General features: G+C 39.3%; 1 protein-coding gene across 1 annotated transcript in view; it reads right to left on the reverse strand.

The window, feature by feature from the left end:
- The window catches only part of LOC139712284 (myocyte-specific enhancer factor 2C-like), a 93,254-nt gene that overhangs the window by 40,188 nt on the left and 30,349 nt on the right, over positions 1-22,717 (reverse strand). The window contains 2 exon segments of the mRNA XM_071624123.1: positions 8,083-8,286; positions 10,111-10,437. Coding sequence (XP_071480224.1) covers positions 8,083-8,286; positions 10,111-10,164 — 258 coding nt within the window. The 5' untranslated portion in view covers positions 10,165-10,437.

Consider the following 22,717-nt stretch of genomic DNA (forward strand, 5'->3'; position numbering starts at 1 on the left):
GCGTATACTACATCCTTTACTCATTCACGCACAGTGAGGTTGGCATGCATAAGTGATTTTAATCTTCACATGTAATTCTTCCTGTTTATCTGAAATTACCTGGTTCAAATATTACATTCCAGTGTTGCCTTTTCCATTCTACATCTCCTCTATCCATTCATGATTTTTTTTTCTGCAATGGTGCATCCCCCCTCCCACCTCCCTAGCTTCATTCTCTCCCCTAATATGCATTCAGTTCATTCTATTTTTCTCCACATATCCTCCATGAATGAGTAGTCTTAAAATTCCATCTACAGAGTGCAGCACAATAAGGCTCCCCAATACATTTTGTTGAGAGTTTATTGCATCCTCAAAGTTTATTATGCTGACGTCTACATAGTACATTGATATCTCTGGAAAGGAAAAAATGCCTGCATAGGTGCTAATCATATTCTCATGTAAATTTACCTCAAATAAATCTACTCTTGTACACAGTATCTGAGAGCTTAGCATGCTATAGAAATCAAACATGAAAGAAAAAATATTGATTATATGTTTTCCAGAAGGAGGGTTTATAATCATGTACTAGCACTTTCACTTCTACCCCTTTTCTTCTTTTCTTTTCTTTTCTTTTGATGAACCATGTGATCACTTATACTTGTAGCATATGAAAGCAGATCAGGTTTTCCTTCACCAGTTTGAGAACATTATACAGAGTTTTTCTCTGTTCAACGTGCAACTGTAATTCCAACTGAAAGAGATAATATTTTGAAATCTCAGACAGGAAGAGCTAGTATCAATTTCATTGTTTGACAGAATTTGTAGCATTTAATTGCAGTACAGAAGAAAAAACACACTCCCTGAATGCTTGTGTACATATGGGACACTTGATGCTAAGAGAGATAGGAGAGTATCAGATTTCAGTTAAGAATCATTCCAAAGTGCTTGATTGTTAATGCTACATTTACAAAGGCTACCATCAATCTCTTAGAAAGTACTGTACAATGTTGTAAATGAATATTTCCCAACACAATCACAATGGAGGTTACACTTTTGTCTCATGTCCATGTGGATTAATGGGTTTGCAGCAGTAATCAGTGAACATGAACATACTAATTTAAAGTATAAAAGACATGATGTGCAATAATTGAATGCAACTGTCAGACTTCTTTGAAATTGTGTGATATCCCACAGATGCATTGAAGGGGCTGTACAGAAGTGCAGCATTGTGTTTGATTGACTAAATTCTAGACCCCGTTTACAGTGAGTGCAAGGGCTGGGCTCGGCCATGGCCGAGCCTAGCCATTTCTCACTGTAAACGCAAACTGGGCCAAATGTGGTACCAAATTGCGACCGGCACGCTCCCAATAATAGCCCGGCCTTTTCTCACTGTAAACACAAACTGGGCCAAATGCGGTATCAAATTGCGACCGGCGTGCTCCCAACAATAATCGTTTGTTTACAAGCAGAGCACCACTACGACAAAATATTGAAAGGTTTGAATGAAAAGCCCGGGCTGAGCCCAGCACTGTAAACAGACAAAATTGGGGGGCCGAGTACCGCAATTGAGGCCGGGCTCGGCCGCGGCTCGGCCCAGTCCTGCACTGTAAACAGGGTCTTAGATCCTAAATCCTAAATATTGGACTATTCTCATGTTTTTATGTCACTTATCGTCTGGTGACAAGACCTACTATCTCACTTGGCATATATCAAAAAATATCCATATAATTTATGAATATATATCATGAACACAGATTCGAATAGAAAAACACTACAATTATTAATGTACAAACCAAAACAACGTTGCTCTATTATTTGATATAAACACTGATGTTATTTTGTGAAAATTTTGCGATTTTTTTTCCTTCTTCTTTTTTAGCTGTCCTACTCGCCACCACAGCTTAATGGCTCTGAGAGAAATCTGTTGTAGCCATTGGCCATCATTGCACTTACAGAACTACAAATTGCACACGGGACCAGAGTTGGGCCTTCTCTACTACAAAGGGGTGCTCCCTGGAGTGGGGTGTCTGAACAGAGATTGGGGAAGGGGGATCTCATGCATGATTCATGAACTGTAGGTGGGAGGGACTCTACCTCTCTACTGCTACCATGTCACCTGCCTGCCCTTGACAAACGTGATCACCCGTTGCCAGGCAACCCAATTTACAAATTTCCTCCGTAACTGGCACGATTATCAAACAGACATTCAATTTTCTTCTGAAACAATCTTGTTTGCACCACAAATCTCGAAGAACATACATTTATGAGCTCTAAGTTATAGTCTATGCACAGTTGGACTAACAGCCAACCAAAGGGCAACACTTAAGAGTCTCATCAGGACTGCTATTTCCTTTAATCAAGTATAAAGTGCAATGGCTTTCTTACATAAAATTGCTGATAAACAGGTGACAAACAGCCTATACCTTTTCCTCATGTTCGACTTCAGATGTTTAAAACTGTCAAGCTTCAGTGCATCTACACTGTACAAGGTACTGTACGTGGCAAAAGTTAAACATCACCTACAGTGACCAGTGGCCCCGCTGTCAAATCACATGAGTTTATATTTTCCATTATTATCAATGATAAAGATAAAGTCAACTATTCAGATATATTTATGAAATTGGTGTGCAAAAAAGAAAAAAAAAAAGCTATGGGACTGCTACAGCTCTTGTTAAACCTTGGCTCCAAGAATAAAAATAAACGTATGTCAATGAAAATATAATCTTATTTCATATGACCCATTAAGCTGCATAGAGGGTAGCAATAAGTGAGAAGTCTTCAGTTATTCAATGTGGGGAAGGATTATCACCACCCATGTCAAAGTACTGTAGGACAGGGAGGGGTGCAAGGTGGTCTGGTGTGTCACCCAAGGGACAGCGGGAGGGGTGTCAGGAGTCAATGACAGGTCCCACCCGCAAGGGCTCTGCGAGACAAGGGGACCTGACAGAGGGCAGGCCAGGACTTGGTTTCCTGCTAATTTCACAGCATCCTGGTGCTCCTGAGAGCACAATCCAGCTGCCAGCCCCACGTAAGCTCGAGGGAGATTTGGGAATGGGCACGTTCACACACGTCTCCCCACACGATAGCCATCACCTGTGTAGAAATCAATTCACTGATAGCATAACAAGGAAAGGTTTGGAACAAGAATGCCACCTTCCATTAAAAAAAAAAAAAAAAGAGACAGAGAGAGAAAAGAAAGAAGGGCACACACACGAATCAAACACTCTGAAGGAAAAGGGGAACAACATTATCATAAATGATGCACAAAGCTCTGTTAGACTGAATTGTGTCAAGCAGCAGCTGTATTTAAATGGTAGGTTTCATATTACTCCGAGTCGAGGTCGCCCTACAGCATAAAGCTTTCGCAACTGTGGTCTTTCCAGACCAGCACATACTTAAAGCAGAGGAAGATGGCAGAGATTACTGAAGGACACTTTATTGCCACTAATGAGTTACAACTTTGGACAACATACACTGAAAAAAAGGGGGTTGTACAGATGCGAAGAGTCTCTACTGTATTTGGAAGCCACCTCTGATATCGCATATTGGAAATGCGAGGAAATGTACATAAGTACAAAATTCTGGTTTGCAACACAGTAGCCATTTCTCAGTGTGTGTCAAGCAGTGAACTGTATACATTGGTTGAGCCACAGTGTTTCCAACTCAAGCAATAAAATGCCCTAGCTGAGTTTCTTCTGCTTGTCCATGTTTCCCCTCCATTCCAATTGCCTCATGAGGGCTTTGGCAGCCACTGGCAAGCATATCACCAGCTTCCTGTGCAGAGAGAGTTCACAGACGTGACTCACCAACGCATCGCTGTTACTGAGCATGGAGGATGTGTTCACACATACATACAAGTACCGGCCAGCATGTTTTCCATATTTCTGGCAGCAGGGCATACATAGACTGCAGGTACCACTGATGACCTGCAATGTATTTGAGTAGAGACTTTATGTCCCCTAAGAATAATTCATAACATTCATGTCATGATATATAATATACAAAAGCATTATGCCATTTAAGATAAGACTGTGGCACACCTGAGTTCTTAAAACTGCAAGCCCTGAAAAAATGATTTCTCCTATAAAGCACATTATATACAGACGGACACATATCAAATGAATAATACTGATGACAAGTAGAAGATTTGTGACTTTTTATGATTCCCTAGGGCACACGCTATCACTTATCAGATCACATTAGAAACATTTGTCTCTTTTCGCTTATCAACTTAAAAGATGGAGTTGGGGCAGAAAGGGGTATTTTGAGTCTTTGAGGATATCTATACGTACAATAATTCATCATTATCATGATCTTTGCAACGGGGAGGAGGGGGGGGGGGGGGGGGGAGAGGAATTATACATTTAGGAAGCCTTGAAACAAATGACCTCCACTTCTTGGAAACGAGAACTTGACTTCTAACAGTTGTGATAGTTGTTTGGAAAACACAAATTTCTGCTTGATTTTTCTGAATTCTATAAAGGTCTCCGAGGTTTATTTTGATATATCAAGTTATGGGACTGTTTTTGATCCAAGCTGACATCATACAATGTACTTGTTCTGAGCAAAAGAGAGTGCAGTGCAAATATATTCTTTCACATTACAGGCTTTGGAACAACATTGAAAATTCTCATCTCAAGCTTACTTTTCAGGAGCGCACACTATGATGTCTTATGTAGGACACATTACTAGGTTTTAGGCAAACATTCATCTTTTTGAATTCCAGTAGAGGTAAAAAGAGATGATCAAATACATGTACTACTAATCTTGAATATTAAATCGTGTGACCATTTTAATAGAAGCTCTGATACATTCAAGTGATAAGCTAAGGCATATATACATACGAGTGTGCATTCGTGACTTGCTATTTCATAAAACAGCTTTGCTTTCCCCTAAATAGAAAGTTTGCTCATAGCCTTATGACTTGAAACTCTTAAAATAATGAATGAAAGTATCAAAAAGACAGCTGGCCTTCAAGATTCATCTACTCATCCCCTGCAAGTTAATTTACAAACTGTACAACTTTTTACATAAACAAAACTACTTTGTAGTTTAGTCATATATTTAAGAGGATTTTTTTCCTCCGAGTGACAAATAAAAAGGTACATTATATTAAATGCACCTGTATGTGCTCAATGCATTTCAATACTTGGAAATTTGTTTGGATGCATTAATTATTGCTAAGTAACAAAAACCTTTTAGCAAGCTTTCTGGTGGCCAAGAACAGCTTTTGTTACAAAGAGTATGCATAAAGTTTGAATGTAAAGTGGTCCTTTTCATTCTCATTCTGCTCGATATTTCTGTTTCATTAATACATGAGCAGAACAGAGCGGTAATGATAACAGATTGCTGACATGCGGAAGTCAAGCTCAAAATACAAGTGACTTGCCTTATCATATATGCTGTTGTCGTATGTTTCAATTTGCGTCACAGCCTGTGGTTTACTTAATGAACACGGAAAGTTTGTGAATGCATCCTTACCTGTTCACAAATTTGAAAGAATGATTTATAAATAGAGAATAGGCGTAAATATATCAAGAGTTGCTGCCGACTGCACTCTGAATTCAAGTTATAATGCAGGAAAGATCAATGAAGCTATGATGGATGAATGAATTTGCCCAAAGAGACAGAGAGACAGAAGAACGGACAACCTCAAAACCTTATGCGCTTCCAGCACTCTTCAAGTTGGAGACATGAGAATGGATATTGGTATGCAGGTGGGTTCTTGACAGCACCAGATAATCAGTCTGTCTCCAAACTCCCAGTGGTACTATCTGCATCTCATCAGCAGCATCCGCATGTAAACACGGAAACTGGTGACGTGGAAGCTGCTGTGGTTTGCCTGCCTAATGATGCCCCCTAATGATCTCGCGGCAATATGGTTGCCACAGTGATTTAATGAGCAGAGACACGGCCGCTTGCTCCAAAACAAGCTGCATCTCAATGCAAAGTCATAGGGTATTAAACACATGGAGAGGACTGGAATTAAGGTGCCTAAGCACGGACAGGTGGAGAAGTAGTGACGTACCACACGCCAAGGATGAATAATATACCATAAGAAATTGGAAAATGAACAGAAACACTTACTTGGGATAGCTTATGCATGCGAAATTAGACTGTAACACATCTAGTCAGTTTTACGTCTACATCAATCCTTCCCCACAAATATTTCAACAAAGGCAATAAACAGCAGCCAAACGAAACAAAAGACGCACCGGCAAAGCATTCCCTAGTTTGTCGCCTGCAGTGAGCTTGCCAAGCAAGTCCAGCAGATTCCATAAGGCTTCAGGTTAGAATGGGAAGACTGTGCACTGTGCACTGCTTTCCTGTCATCCAGCGTTCTGAATCCTGTAAAGCCACAGAAATTCACAAACATGTTTTGACACCTACTCTGCTAACCATCTATGTATGTACCTTCGATGAATTATACAAGCCATGTTTGCAAAGCAAATTATCATTGCTCTGAATGAAAAATGCATAATGAATGAAATCTCCCTCCCACCCCCATTTTTCCTTTTGCTGAATAGGAATTCATTAAAAGGATTTCGATATGACATTTGTATCTGGTGGGAGTAACTCATCTGCCATGTTTTTTACCTACCCGCTTTTGCTTTGTTTTCTTCCTCACTCATCTTTTGATCTGGACTTTTAACTAAACAAAATTCTGATTCCCAAGAGCGCATACGTGTACATGAATAAGATTTTGTTTTTTTGTGTGTGTGTTACTACTGCCATCACATTCAGCTTAGGAGCTCATTATTTTGCTGCCTAACATCCTGGGAAGCATGTAATGAAAGCTATCGATCACATCATCACTATTTAGTGGAGGGCTGTCAAAGAAAGTACTGCACATTACGCAGGTCTGACATGGCACAACTTTGCACCTATTCTACTGAATGATTTCTATAAAATACAGTTCTTACATTTTTTTTTTCAAATCTGTCTCTAGAATTTTACAAAACTTATATATCCTGTTGCCCTGCCAAATACCCAAGGATGTTTTTGTATCATTAATGTCTGAATTACTGTTGACTATATGTTAGCACTATGAGAAAACTCATTCTCTGTACATGAAATTAAGAAAAGCTATACACATTTCAGCTAAATGTAAACTGTGTGAAAACTTTATCTTTACTTTGTGTGTTTTCTTAGACCCTTTCTGATCTACACAAAGAAAAATAAAACAACTGGGGGATAATTTTTGAAGATGATTTCCATTCAGCTCAAACTTTGATGATACGGAGTGCAGCGGTTGGACAATGTCAGTAACCTTGGCACTCTGTGAGCCTTATCATCACAAAATAACAATACAGTCTCCGTCAGTGCCCTCCAATGCCTAACATGTGTAGTTCGCTTACTTCCTGTAACCTATCCCATGGTAATCAAAACAACATTCAGGAGGCTGTATCAACCTATACTTATCAGTCCAACAGTTTGATAATGCAGTGTAACACAACATGACCACATATGAGAGCATCGGGTATCGCCCAACACGATGGTCGGTTAATTGTTACACTTTCATCGCAACAGGAACAGCTCTCATTAAGAAAAGCTGCATTCGAAATACCAAAGGATGACAAGCAACCAACAAAAGCTTGTTTAGAGAAACCTCTAGACCTCTTTTTGTTCAAAAAACAAGTGATAATTCCTACTTTATCATGTATGCCACGGAAAGTTTCTTGAATGTTGACTAACTTTATAGCATGAAAAAGAAAACTAGTGCAGTTCTTCCTATGAAGTTCTGAGTAGAAATGAAAGTTCTACACGACCCAAAGCATGGCATAATTCAGAAAAAGTTGATATCTGTAAAATAGGATTAATGTTAGCTCTCTTCAGATTATCACGAATGTATGGCAGTATATGGGACACTGGTATGTTAATCAACATGGTGACCGTACGAAATTGACCGGTCAGCTCCCTTCCCCTGTACATCCTTACACAGGACTACACTAAAGATATGTTTACTTGGTCTATGGCTCATATGGTAGGGCCATAACACACCCCTCTTTGGGATATAAGTGGTCCATTCGATGCGGATGGTCCATTCGATGCGGAATCAAATAAACTTGATCGAGTTGACCAAGGGTCTTGGAGCTGCCTTACCTCGATGATGTCTGAGTTGGTCCTGCTCTCGTGCGGCTCACTGTACTCTGTGTACTTGAGTAGTACCTTGTCCATGTCTGTGCTGGCATACTGGAAGAGTTTGTTGCCACTGTTGAAGATGATTAGAGCTATTTCACAGTCACACAGGACACTCAACTCATAGGCCTTCTTCATAAGACCAAATTTGCGCTTTGTGAATGTCACCTAAAAGAGATAACAGTATTAAGAAAAGAACATATTCAAGTAGTATCAAAGAAGAAAACATACATACAGACTATGTCATACACCATAGCATACTACACTAATACATCTTGGAAATAATTCCTATGGTAATCAATGTATTTCATTGTAATCTCTTCATTCCATAAACACGTGGACTGCTTTCAAACTAGAGGAAAAAGTCTCTGGAAATTTAACAGAATGGTACTCTTTGAAAAGCCTGAATGATTATTCTATTAACAGAATATCAGATTCAGAGCAAAGCTATTAATCACCTTATCAGCAGGGTAATTTACTGTACAACTGATGGAACAAACATCTGGCCATCATCACATCACTTCACTGCTGTACTGATTTGCAACATATGCTTGGAAGCAATTAAAGCAAATTGCTAATAAGTATGTTTGATGTCCAAGAGTTTTTTGTATGTTAGCACTTGATTTTCAAGAAGTAGTGACACGAATAACTACATTGAAGTCCCATTATCTTCACTTTATTGATAGTGTTACTATCACTGCAACCAAAATTGTCCTGACTTTTCCAGCAACCTGTTGCTATGATACTGATTTTAAATTCTAGATTTTACATTTGAAATATTTGCTTGTGTACTTGTCTATAAACAATGTGCCTTTGACAAACAACGTCGAGAATAAACATCTATTGTGAGAGAAAGCCAATATTGGATGGCAGGATGGTGTTTCTCAGAATCTGGCTCGATGTGAAAACATCCTAGAGATAATTCAATCAAGTAATAGAGTCTTCGGCAAAAAATTGTTCGGGGTAGAATGCACACAAAATCTGGAACAGGTCATCTGTGTTCGGAGAAACGAGTCCACCTCATCGGGACACAGCAGGTACGCAGGGTTCAGGGATTGTTGGAATATCACCCACTGTGGCTGCATCAGACAGGGGCAGAGAGTCAGTAGGGCTGGGTGATGGATACACACCCACACGCCACAGTCTGCTTGGTGTGGTTGAGTCTTACCTGCTGGGTTGACTTCCATGCCTGGGTGCTTACTCACTGAATGGCACAACCATTTATTTTTGTGGGTTCTCTTGTGTTTCACGCTAGTTTTTAGACTGGATGACAATAATGGCACAAAAATTGATAAGCATGTATGCCTGCTGCAGAAAATGCATAATTACTCCTTTCAAGTCAAAGATTTGCCCCACACATCATACAAGGATGAAGCATTTCATACATTTGTTTCAAATGCTTTTGAAAGTCATCCTTAATACTGATTCAAGTCTGTCCATATGTTCGCAGTGAGGCCTACACTTTTTGCTTTTTAATGCACTGAAGTTGAATCATTCAATACAGCCACACAGTCTGTGCATTGACATTCATTCATCTGCAATACAAATTGTATTTATAGTACTAATTAATGGAATAAATGAACAGAAAATTCTCAAAACTGTGGATTACCCAAGTGTATGCATTACACCTTCACTTAAGGATTACAAGAACATTGGGATGAACTTTCTCCATGATAATAAAGGTGTACATTGAACAAATTTCCTTCTTTCTTTTTTGGTCATTCATGTTGTGCAGAACTTACTGTAGATCCATTGATATGAATCCCCATGATTGGTGGCAGTCATTACATTGTACAAAATGCATATATATATGACACTGGCAGTGTGCGTGTTCTCTTCCAAACTTTATGGATATTTCATAACCACCTGTTGCAGCTTCTACGAAAGACTGTGAGAGGATCACAATGTACAAAATTAGCAAGTTACCATGAAAAAATTAACAAATAGTCATGTATGGGTTATGGCAGCACGAGCAATAGCGATAGCACCCACCTGCCGATTCCTTTCATCATTGATCCTTGATATCTGAATCTTTTTGCGCCCCATTCTGTGCGGGTGCTGCAGTCCGGCCAGAGCTATTTATGACTTGCTGGGGGGTGCCGATCTTCGTCTGTCAGACCAACGATGCTCAACTACTCACGGCAAGCAAAAGGATGTTTCTGCTGGCTCCTTTCGCCAGGATAGAGAAGTGTACTTAATGAATTTTCAAACGATAGCACCTCAGGATGGTGGTGAGAGGCAAAGATTTCCTTGGGTCCACAATACAGGCAGGAAGGCTGCAATCACACATCAGCTATCTCTTCATGCTTGGTAGATTATCTAGAGAAAAAAAGAAAAGTTTTATGTACTTCATTAGAAATGACGTTTCATTTTGAACAGCATATACACAGGCAATGAGATCTACGGCATCATATAGCTTCACTAAATTTCAGTCCAACTTTACATCATAAACAGTTTTGGTATGAGATTTACGCCCTGAAACTGCTTCACCAACATCCTATCTGTGAGGACAATTTGTCCATACAGACCACCTAAGTTGTTTCTTTTCACAATGATTTACACATTGATGAACTTGTCCATAGGGACCACCTACACATAAAGACCACTCTTTCTGCCTCCTTTCATGTGGCTTTTGTAAGCAGGATTCTCTGTACATGGAACATATTATCGTGACATGTATTGGCTTGAATTTAACAACACAATGCACGAACAGAATTGAAAGTGGTGTGCTAGGTACAATGTAATTTAAAATTACATTGTAACTTGGAGCTCTTGAATTTTACTTTCATAGTATCTTCATGCACAGTGAACAGCAAATAAGTGTGATCTGGGCGAGATAAAACAAACAAACTAAAATCAAGTAAATGAGCATGCAATGACAGACATCATAACTGCGACTGTGACAGATATTTTGAGATTCCCATAATATTCCACGTTTGTTGACAAACTGACATTCACAAATGGTCATAAGGCTTATTCAGTTAATGAATTCTACAGGGATTTTCACTGGAAGCTGTAACTTTGAATGCTTTTTTCAACCCTATTTTCCTCCTTTAGTGTCAAATTCTTCTTTGACCACAGAACTGAAAGCACGTCAGTATGGTATAACAATCAACTGACCACTACACTGAATGTATGTGGAGGCAAACATGCATACTTCATGAATAGCTTCTAGTTAGTCTGGTCTGACAGAAGCAAAAGGCAAAATTTCAACTCTTCAGTTATGCCTGGATACTAGGCATAGCTTTAAACCTCCAAGGACACCTACACATAATGCAACTGACATTGCCTACAAGTACAAAACTTGTAGGTTGCCTATCATACTGGGAGGATGAGCAGCGCATTTATGAAGGGAATGGGTAGGGTAAGTGTGGCCATGGCAATTACAGAGACTCCCTTAAGAGACTGCTCTTGGGGAAAAAACACAAAATGAAAAGCTTAAAAATGCACAGGAGTTTGGGGTAGCAGTCCTCATGTTTTTCCTTCGTACAGTGAGATCTCTGCCATTGTTTACTCCAAGATAGCACTTGGCATCACAGCACATCTATGCCACTAAATCATGGCTCTTGGCACTCACAGGTTGAGCAGCATTTCCTCCATTTATTTTCTCCTTAGACACACACAGCAAGACCTCTTCGCATGAAACAGTCTTGCTAATGTTCTTGCTGGGCGAACTCTACTATTAAACAGGAAGTGAATGTTGTGTACAATCTATGGTCTACAAATCACCATTTTCACTCTATCTCAGCGATTACACTATATATTCTCAGCCAGCAAGCCTCAACAGGCCAGTCTGCTGAATACATTCCAAGTTTTATGCATACCTACATTGTATGTATACAACATAAGCTGTTCACCACAACCAGAAAGTTTGCCTGAGGCTCACGGCACAAAGCAACAACTAATGCAAAACATGCAAACTTGATCCCAAGAATGGAAATGCATTTAGTTATTTCATAAGGCGTTTTCACATCAGCCCAATAAAAATCCAAGCTCGAGATATTTTTCGCGATTGCGAATTAGTGCGCTAGGTATTACATTTCTTATTCACATCAGCCCGAAGAGAATTTGCCCGCATTTTTTTCGAGCTAATTCGACAGCTGAGTATGTACAAACAGCATAAGTAATGTGTGTGCCCTCTCAAAAATTCCTTGTGATTTGTGTGCAGTTTGCGTCGATCGATCGGGTCACAAACGCTAGGCATAATAGATGCATCGCGCTAATTTCTCAAGTCGTTTTCACATTATCAAACAGCGGGCTACTATCCCGCTATTTCAGAAATTTCCCGAGTTGGACTCGAGAAATTTTCAGAGCGATACAATTAGCGCGTTAATTTGTGTTCACATTATCAAATAGCGCGCTACTTCGCTATCGGGAAAATTTCCCAAGTCAGAAAATAGCGCGCTATTTCGAAACATCGGGCTGATGTGAAAACGCCTATAGATGCATAGAACTCGGCCCTCAGAGACAAAAATTTCTAGGAACTTGAACACAAAAGTAAACTTGCCTATGATTTGCAAATGAGGACTTTGACCATTTATAACAGGTGACAGCATTTCCAGGAAATGTTTTGTTTTCATGTGGACACATTCTCCCCATTCATTCATGGTGGTTTGGGGATGACAAAGCGTCGTGACATTCTCGCAGGAAATAGGCTCAGTTTGAGTGGTTTGAACTTCACCTGTTCATTGTTGCATAAATGGATGCGTGTTCCCTCCTCCCTTATGAAGAAGCGAAAAGAGGTGCTGTCATTTTGCAGAATGGCACGACACAACTAAACTCTCAAAAATCCACTAGCAAGATGACTTTGGCAGCTGACCAGTCGGTGTACTTAAAATGGAAATATTTAACTTCGTCGAAATGCATCCACTTCTAAAGCATTGCTCATGACACAGTCATAACATAAACTCATGCATTTGCGCCTGGACAAAAACCTTTGTTAGCTTTAAATACATGGATTGTGAAGATAAACCTAAAAGACAGAAATACCCAATAGTGGCTTATTTCTTCTGTCCACAGTGCTCAGATCTTACAATGGATGGGAGAACTCCTAGAGATTTTCTGAGAAGTAGATCAACCAATATGCTAGACAATTGTTGTAGCTGATATCTTCTGCCGTTTTTGTTTCTAAAATTTTTCATAGATGTTTTTATTGCACACACTTTTCTTACTTAATAATAGGGTAGGCCCTATGTAAAGTCACTCATTCTTTTTTTTTTTCTCTTACATCACAAGTTACATATCAATTTTGGATATTTTTTGTACAATACGTAGTAGGTGCCTATTTGGGAGATACAGTTAAACACTGAGCATGTTAGAATAATAAGCTCTTTTCAAGTCTTCTCTGCATTCCACTATATTCAAGGACTGTTCAGCAATGTCTTGGATGTCCTTGGAAATAGAGCACAGAAAGCTGAGAAGCCTTTTAGTGGACCAACAGAGGAAAGAAAAATCATCAACAATGTGTTGCAGTCAAGCTTGACTGCAGCGGAGCATTTTGTAAGATTAAAACAGTGTGAGCAATTGACGCCTGTTATACACACAGACAATGGATGATGTGAAAATGAATACTGAAAAGAATGGCTGGAATGGAAATGTTTTCTCTGCCCTTCTCTCTCAAGCTGTGTCTCAGGCAGAGTCTGTTTTCTCCGATTGGCTTGAAATAAGAGATTTACGTTTACCTAAATTCCACTGGAGTAAAAAGCTGTTCCCTTGCACCATGCACAATCCATTGTGAGAAAGCAGAAATGATATGGCCAAAGGTTCAATACACATCGAGTGTGATCACATGTAATCATGTAGGCCCTATGAGTGTAACATACCATAACTATTGTACTCTGTGCATGTTGTATTCTGAAAAATGAAACCCGGGTGACTTTACTCACTGTTTATGAGGTTTGATGTGTGTTTTAACCCTAAAAAAAAACACAGCAAAATGAAGCAAAACAAATTGACAAGGCAAAGGTATTACTGTATGAATGACAGTACTTCAAAGATATAAGACGCAAACAGAGGCTGGGGCACTGACCCAATGTTGATTTGTGTCATACACATCATTCCACACTTTGGATTCTGCTAGATAGTGGCAAACTACATTGACAAAGATCTACGATGAAGATAATGTGACTTGTTTACAAATGCCATGTGACCCTCTGGCTCTCCCGCTCAGAAAATCCCCTACACAGAGTCTGGACAGGGGCGTGCATGCACCCACTTTCAACAGAGATCATTACTGTTACCCCCACTGACAAGCAGATAGCACGGGTGATAAGATTTACCATGTTCTGGAGGCAGCCCATGTTGAATTTCACACCATTGGTTTTGAAAACATACATGTGCATGTTTTCATAACTTTTGCAACTGTAAAAACTATGTGACATGAAAAAATGAAAAGAATGATGAAGAGAAAGAGAAGCAATATTAATCTTCTCAGCAATGAAAGTTATACAAGAAAGAAAGAAAGACAGAAACCACTGGCTACAATGACTGGGAATCCAAGAACTGTGACTATAATGGAATTAAACAACTGAGGCAGCAGAAAATAAATATGAATGCAGAACATCCAGGTGATTGAAACTGCATCATCCAGGATGCCCACAACTTGGTGATCAAGATTTGGACATTCTACAAGAAGGAAAGGAAGGGACTACCTGAGGACAACAGACTTGTCATCTGCAGCATCATACAATGGTCATCATCCACAGAACTAGGGCCATGTAGTACAACCGTGCACCTGTACAATAACTGGAGCATCCAAACATACAATTATTATCTAAAGTAACGATGGAAGCACTGCAGAATCAGCCCTCCATATGTTGGGACAGACTCTGATGAATACCACGGTTTCAAAATAAGGAATATTGGGACTGGTCACGGCACCAATACTGCAGCTTGACTAAACATCAGATTATGGATGGGCAAACACATGAGAAACAGGTTTATTAAAAAAAAATAAGAAGAATCAATATTATTTACCGAGTGTATGGCATTAATCCTGATGCTGAAATGACTGTCTTCGACATGTGTCCTTTGCACATGTATGCCAGTTTCATTTGGCTGTTCCTGATGGCATACTCAATGTCAAATTCTTTCGGAGCTGCAGGTGTAACAGCATGACCAGATGTGCACGAAAAGACAACCCCTAGCATCAAATGATTCTCACAAAAGTCGCAGTAACTTCCTAAACAAGCATGTCGACCTCTCTATTGACAATGTATCTCCAACAATGGGAAGGGAAAGTTTTTCATCAAAAGTCAAAGATGCCTTATCAGTACCAAAGCATGGGTTGTGTGTACGGTAGTAGACTGCACCCCAGCAGTTCTCACCGGTCTGTAAACAATTGAGAAAATTTGTAGTCAGGTAGCCACTGGGCAACAGTCGCTGCACTGTCAGGAGACAAGATTGTCTTGTAAACAAAGCTTGTTTGATCAGCCAGAACTGATTCCTCTCCTCCTTTACCTTACTTCCAGGGTATGTGTACATGCTTCGTTTAGTCTTCTAACCCAGGCTCTCTTTACCACCTAGTAATTTTCATCTTGACCCAACTGCCCAAATATCATCAAAGCAATCTTGCAGCCTCAAGTCCTGCCTGTTTGAGCTGTGACAGATATCTCTTGGAAGACACATCGTCTCTGTCATTCATATTGTGTATTTTCCATTCCAGGGGGGTTGACAGGACATTTGCCAGGACAAGCTGCGAATCAACTTGTTTCTGGCAAAGCGGTTGCTCCGCTTCAGCGATCTTCCCTGATCCTATTGATTGTTCTCCCTAACTCCATTCAAGCCTCTGTGAAAGGGCATAGTACAAAGGCCTGAATCCCACTGAAGTATCCTGTTGTTTGTGTATTATCATCTTGTCAGCATCCAAACAATGAGCTCCTTGGCGAACCTTCAGAGCCAATCAATCATACCAGCTTTCTCCCTCCTAGGCGGCTCTCCCCACTCCACTGTGGGGCTGCGGCAATGAAGAAAATCCAGGCATTGTCAACCTACCGCACGAGTCCACAGCTTGAGGTGTCCTAGCCTATCTACTTCTGCTTTCCTCTGCACTGCTTCTCAATTTCTGTATACATCTTCTCTGATCAATTCCTTAGATGGCTGCATGACCCAATAATCGAAGGCGCTATCAGCAGCTGCTGATAGACATTTCCACCAATACAATGAATCCCAAATTTGTATCTAATTGAATTAATTCTAATGTTCTCTGATAAAGCATGAAACCAGCCGTATCAATTACTGCCAAACCACTATGTAAAGAAATACTTCGGTATCTTCTGAAATTATTGCCCAGTATTTTATGCAAAATACAGCTGAACAAACTTTTTTGGGGGCAGTTGTACATACAAAACCATCTAAATTTCTTAAATTGTTCATCTGGGTAAAATCATTCCAAAATCGACAGTATTCTTCTTGAGAGACTATCAATCACTACGATGACTTTCTTAATCTCCAAATCATATTTCTTGCACACCTACATGTACATGTCCCTTTCATGAAACCTCCACCTATTTTGTATTTTGACAATAAAATACAGATTGATTTTTGTTTTTCTTCAAGAGGAAGTGCATACACAAATCTTGAAATTATGCACAAGAGCACTAATATCAAATTAGGAGAACATCACACAGGCTGAGAAGGAAGAAAGAGGAAATAATCATATCTGAATATCTGAATAGAGCACTCCTCAATGGCAATTGGACAACACAACTGTCACTTTAACTCTAGCATGGGAAATACGACAACTACTTCAATACTTAAACTCCGTAAGAGGCTTAGGGCAAAGGCAAATATTAGCATCATGAAGTAATCCTTTCATAACAGATCTATGAGGGCCATGTCGTGGTCATTCAGACATGCCCAGAGATATGGTTGCAGTCTCTATGGTGCTTGTCTGCAGTAATGAAGATGGAGAGAGCAAAATGGTCTGAAATTGTAAAGACAACTTTGTTTCCTCTTGATCAAAGCACTTCTAAACACTGCTTTTCTTAGACAACCAGAGATTTTACAGGCAGTCCAATGGTAGTTAGCTGTTGTACTGCTGGTTTCACAGCAAACTGCAATCTAAGCTAAGTGACAGCAGACTGTCCACGAACAAACTGATATGACACAATTATACTATCAACTGTTCACAGAAATTGCAGGTACCACATTCTCCTCATTAACTCATACACATTGTACAGGCAACTCCAACATGATACAAGGAGATTCTTGAAACCGTGTGTGTATGTTCAATCACAATCAATAAAAACAGCCTCCCAAGGGATATCGACTGAAAAGGGGGGGGGGGGGGGTCAAGTTTTTCTAAGTAACACAAAATTTCAAGGAAGCCTACGGCCAGTATTGATCATCCATTTGCATGGTTGAAATGAACACAAATTGACAGTCATTGATTTTCCAGCATAGGGGAGGGAATGATTTCTGGTGCGCGAGGCATGTTCCATCCAAACCCAAATCCAGCGATCCTCATTTGATGGAAAACAGTTTTCCAATCAAATCCATGGTGCATGCACAGCGTCTGCATCTTTGCATTATTCGGAATCTATAGGCATCTTGGGTCCCCTCCTCCCCCCCCCCCCCCTTAACCCCTTCTAGGCTTGTAGAGTGAAAGTAACAACAACTCTTATCACTCGCCATAGAGTCACAATCAGCCTCTGAGCTTTAGATGGTTACAGCGCATACATGTATCTACTGCACTGTCAAGGAGACATCATACAAAAGACATACAGTAGAGCCCTCTTTAAAAGAATCAACTCCCCCGAGAGAGACTGACTGCGTAAAAAAAAAGCACCAACAAAGAAAGCACATTTGCGTAAATTTGGGCAACAATCCATGCAAATCTTTGAATGGAGTCATGATTAATTTAGCATGGTCAGTCGTCACACCTTGCACCCAGCTACATATAAATGCTAAAAATATACTAACTTAATTTGATGTTCTATCTGACAACTTCCTCATCTGTGGATTGGTGAGAGAGTACCAGTATATAAACTCCCTTTATCCGATTTAGCCAGTAAAATTATGCTTAGCAATACTACATACAGTTTACATCGATATGCACTTCAATTAGTTCAGGGACTATAGACCTGTTACATTTTTTTTTCTTGCTCTTGTAACGGTATAATTATATCCCTCAAATCTTAACATATTATTTTTTTTTTTTGGAAAAAAAAAGATGGTGAAATGCCTTTAAAGACCTGGCCCACTTACACTTGTCTGTATTCTGACATTTCTGCAAACAAACAGTCTCCACAGCACACTTCTTCAGGCCAACGTGGATCAGCACAGTTCATTCCGCTGCTGACCTTTCTGACTAACCCAATAAATATCGTGCACTCGCAGAGCCCTAGCACGAAAAAGCGAGCGAACTTCAAATTGAATAAGCACTGCTGCTGCAGTCCTGGCTCCGCCAAACCATTGGGGGAGGTAGGCTGCTCCTGGTGCAGGAGACCAATCATCAACCAGGGAGATACATTTGATACTGCATGATATGCAATAATGCCAGGAGAGCAGCGAAAAAAACAATCAATGCTAGGTACTGTCCCCCAGGTGGCATGGTTGAAATGATAACAAAAACTTTGCAGGGTCAGAGGTTGCTATAAAAATGTAAAAATGCACCCAAAAAAAGAAAGAAAGAAAGAAAAAATCTCTGGCTTTTCTCACTCTCTGTCCCAGCAAATTCGTCAAATGGCAAGTAAATCCCTGTAAGTCATTCAAGTAGTTCACCCTGCCGGGAGCAGCAGCCGAAAGAAAGTACAAAATCTCAAAACAAATCCAAAGCAACAGGGGAATTACTTTAAACTACTAAGAGTGGACAAACAACAAAGAATTAAAAGAAAAAGAATTATAGCAAATCTGTCAAGAAAGTGTATGAAGCAAACCATAACCTTAATGAGCACCTCCATCATCAAAAAAATGCAACAAAACAACACTAAACTGTTCACACATACTGTATCCTCTGCCAATATTTTCTCTAGTGAGCAGGATTTGCATATTGGTACATCGGCACACCTGTGCCTAAACGTCTTCATTACCCCCTGGGACATTTTCATTCAATGTAAACGGCATGTATTTATTAAATAATGAAGTGGCATTTGATATAGATCATATTCATATTCTCAGAGGTACAAATGTACTGCTTGCTTTCCCCCCCCCCCCATTTTTGTCTTCTTGTATAACAGTTCCCATATTAAAGGACAAGTTCACCTTAATAAACATAAGGTTTGAGAGAAAGTAGCAATATTAGTAGAACACATCATTGAAAGTTTGAGGAAAATCAGACAATCCATTCAAAAGTTATGAATTTTTGAAGTTTTTGTGCAGTAACCGCTGGATGAGAAGACTACTGCAGTGTACGATGTCACATGCGTACAACAATATAAGGAAAATATAAAGAGAATTTCACAAAATTCCATCTTTTGAAAAAAGTACACATTCCCCTGACTCGTTACCGACAAATGTTATGGGTAATATTATTCCCCCTGCCTTTAGAAAGAGGCAAGTCAAATGCTCTTTTATTATGCGAAAAAAGTGAAAATATGTTGAATTTTCTTATACATTTTCTTTATACTGTTGTACGCAAATGACTCACAAGCTGTAGTAGTCTCCTCATCCAGCGGTTCCAACACAAAAATTTTAACAATTCATAACTTTTGCATCGATTGTCCAATTTTCCTCAAACTTTCACTGATGTGTTCTACTAATATTGTTGCATTCTGTCAATCCTTATGTTTATGAAGGTGAACTTGTCCTTTAAGATGAAGTATCCTTTTCGAGCATAAATGTATGAGTATTTCTGCTTGAATTAAAGCTATTCTTTCACAACATCTAAAATCATTGATTAATTTAAAAAAAAAAAAGGTTTATACGATATGAAATGAGAATACCAGTCATATGGTATACCACAAAATACAGTAGATATTGATACGTAGATGATACATGACTACTGGATAAATAAGTTGTCAGATTAGTAATGAAATGAATAAAACTAAATGAAAATCTAGTTACTAAGCTACACACCACAGATTTGATCATCTTGGTATCTAAGCATTACTGCCCCCAATTGCTAATAGCATTACACCTGGTTTGTACACGTATGTACACTCTGTGTGTGTGTGTGTGTGTGTGTGTGTGTGTGTGTGTGTGTGTGTGTGTGTGTGTGTGTGTATGTGTGTAAGTACCCCCACATCTCGAAAAACGGCCCTAGATCTCTCTTTTTTTTCTGTCTGTACATGCATGAGATTAGAATACTGAAGAAGTTTTACAATGAAAATCAATGGTAAAAGAGTAGACATAACAAAACAGCTATAATGTAACATTGCAGAGACTTGGGACACAGGAATGGTGGATGCTTTTTAACATCAGGCACTAGTGAGGGGCTGTGGGGCGCAGCAATGCGGGGAATTTCACTTATGCACCCAAGGTGAAGGCTGGGCTCTCTACCAATTTCACTCAAATAATGGCATGTTTGGGTTCACAAAGATTATCACCTCAAATATCACTCTGCTTCACCTGTTCATATTTCACATGACCACACAGTTCTCCTCCCCTTGGCCACATTGTTAATAATAGGTGCGTTCACATGGGCTTGAAATCTTCCAGACCAGAACATTACTTTTGTTATTTGTTTTTATCCTGCACTTTGCAATTGTGTGATGACTTGATGCTTTAAAATCTGATGTAAAGGGTTGACAATTCATACTGAACAAACATTCACAATCTTATTAGATCCACTGGCTATTTCAATATCTGCACTTCAGTACATGTGATCTGCAAGATGACAGCACTGCACAAAACAGTGCGTTTTAGTTGTGACTGGTAAGCTAGTATAAATGTGGGTTCGTAGCACCCTTGGGGACAATTCAAGAGCAATAAGCCATTTTACCACAGCATGCTGTACATGCAATCTTCTACTGTGATCACTTCATTTTCAACTGTAACTGTGTGCTTTAAGCCAGGTGTGGCACTAATATCAACCTCATTTTGTGCACCAATATGATAATTGCTATCCCGTCACTGATTTTTAAATTACGTTTACTTCACACACCTCTCATCATTAGATAAACCTGGCTGTACAGAAATTTGTGGAAATTGGGTAGTTGATAGGGATTTAAAGGGAAGGTAAACCCCAAGAGCAATGTGGATTGAGTGAAAGCAGCAGCATTAGTAGAACACATCAGTGAAAGTTTGAGGAAAATCGGACAATCGATGCAAAAGTTATGAATTTTTAAAGTTTTGATGTTGGAACTGCTGGATGAGGAGACTACTAGAGGTTATGACGTATGAGTGGACAACAATACCAAGAAAATATAAAGAAAATTCTGCAAAAATCCATTTTTCATGAAAATTACAAATTCCATCAACTTGATATTGACATATGTTAAGGGTAGCAATTATTCTTCCTGCTTTCTGAAAGCGGTTGGTCCATTGCTCTTTCATAATTCTAGAAAAGTGAATTTTTGTTGAATTTCCTTTATATTTTCTTTGTACTGTTGTCCACTCATACGTCATATCCTCTAGTAGTCTCCTCATCCAGCGGTTCCAACACCAAAACTTTAAAAATTCATAACTTTTGCATCGATTGTCCGATTTTCCTCAAACTTTCACTGATGTGTTCTACTAATGTTGCTGCTTTCACTCACTCCACATTGTTCTTTGGGTTTACCTTCCCTTTAAGTGTGTATGACCTTGTAAAATCATTGTTTGAACTTCCTCTACAAATCATTATACTTCTATTTGAGGCCAAGATGCATGCATGTATACATGAATGATGCACCCATGGTTTGTAACAATGAATATCCCACAACACATCTGCACATGTACCCTGAAAGCCCTATATGGCACAATGGCACAAAATCTTTAAGTATAAACCATTCCTTCCACATGTAAAACATTACAACTTGGTTCCCCCCTCCCCATATACTTTGTGATCAAATAACACAGTTTCTCAAGTGAAAAATAACAGCTTCTCCCCCCCCCCCCCACAGCTTCTAGTTTCATGAGGGAGAACAAAAAATAACCATTTTATAACAAAACACATAAAGGCATTGTAAATAGCTGATAACACCAGGCAAACCCATAATTCCGACTTGCCATATATACGGCAACACTAGCATAATTCCGACTTGCCATATATATACGGCAACACTAGCAAAAACATACAATTATTTTTCAATCATAGAACCCTATATATCCCACTGGACTTGTGCCTGGCCATTTCGCTGAGTTGGTTTCTTGATGCCCCTTGCATCTGATGTCTTAGAGGAACCCCTCAAATTACTTTAAAGGTCCTGTTTACCTTTGTTAGCAGTGTTTTAAAAAATGTTCAAGATATCACATTTGATGCATATGTGTAGGTCTGTTGTTATCACAAAACATCCTACATATAAAATTTTCGCAAAAAGGCCCAAGATATAAGGTGATATCAGTGTTTTTCCCAATAAACTGTAACTGTAGATGGTTTAGTCTGGAAACATTTGTATTATAACTATTGTTCACATTTTGTGGATTTAACAACACTTAACATTGATTATACGGATTCAAATTTTTACAGTGGTTGTTTCTATCCCAAACTCACATTTTAGAACTATTTTAAAGCACTAAT

Source organism: Diadema antillarum, unplaced genomic scaffold, assembly GCF_040938485.1.
Source record: "Diadema antillarum isolate AM-2024a unplaced genomic scaffold, OU_Dant_1.0 seq00001786_RagTag, whole genome shotgun sequence".
NCBI classification, from domain to species: Eukaryota; Metazoa; Echinodermata; class Echinoidea; order Diadematoida; family Diadematidae; genus Diadema; species Diadema antillarum.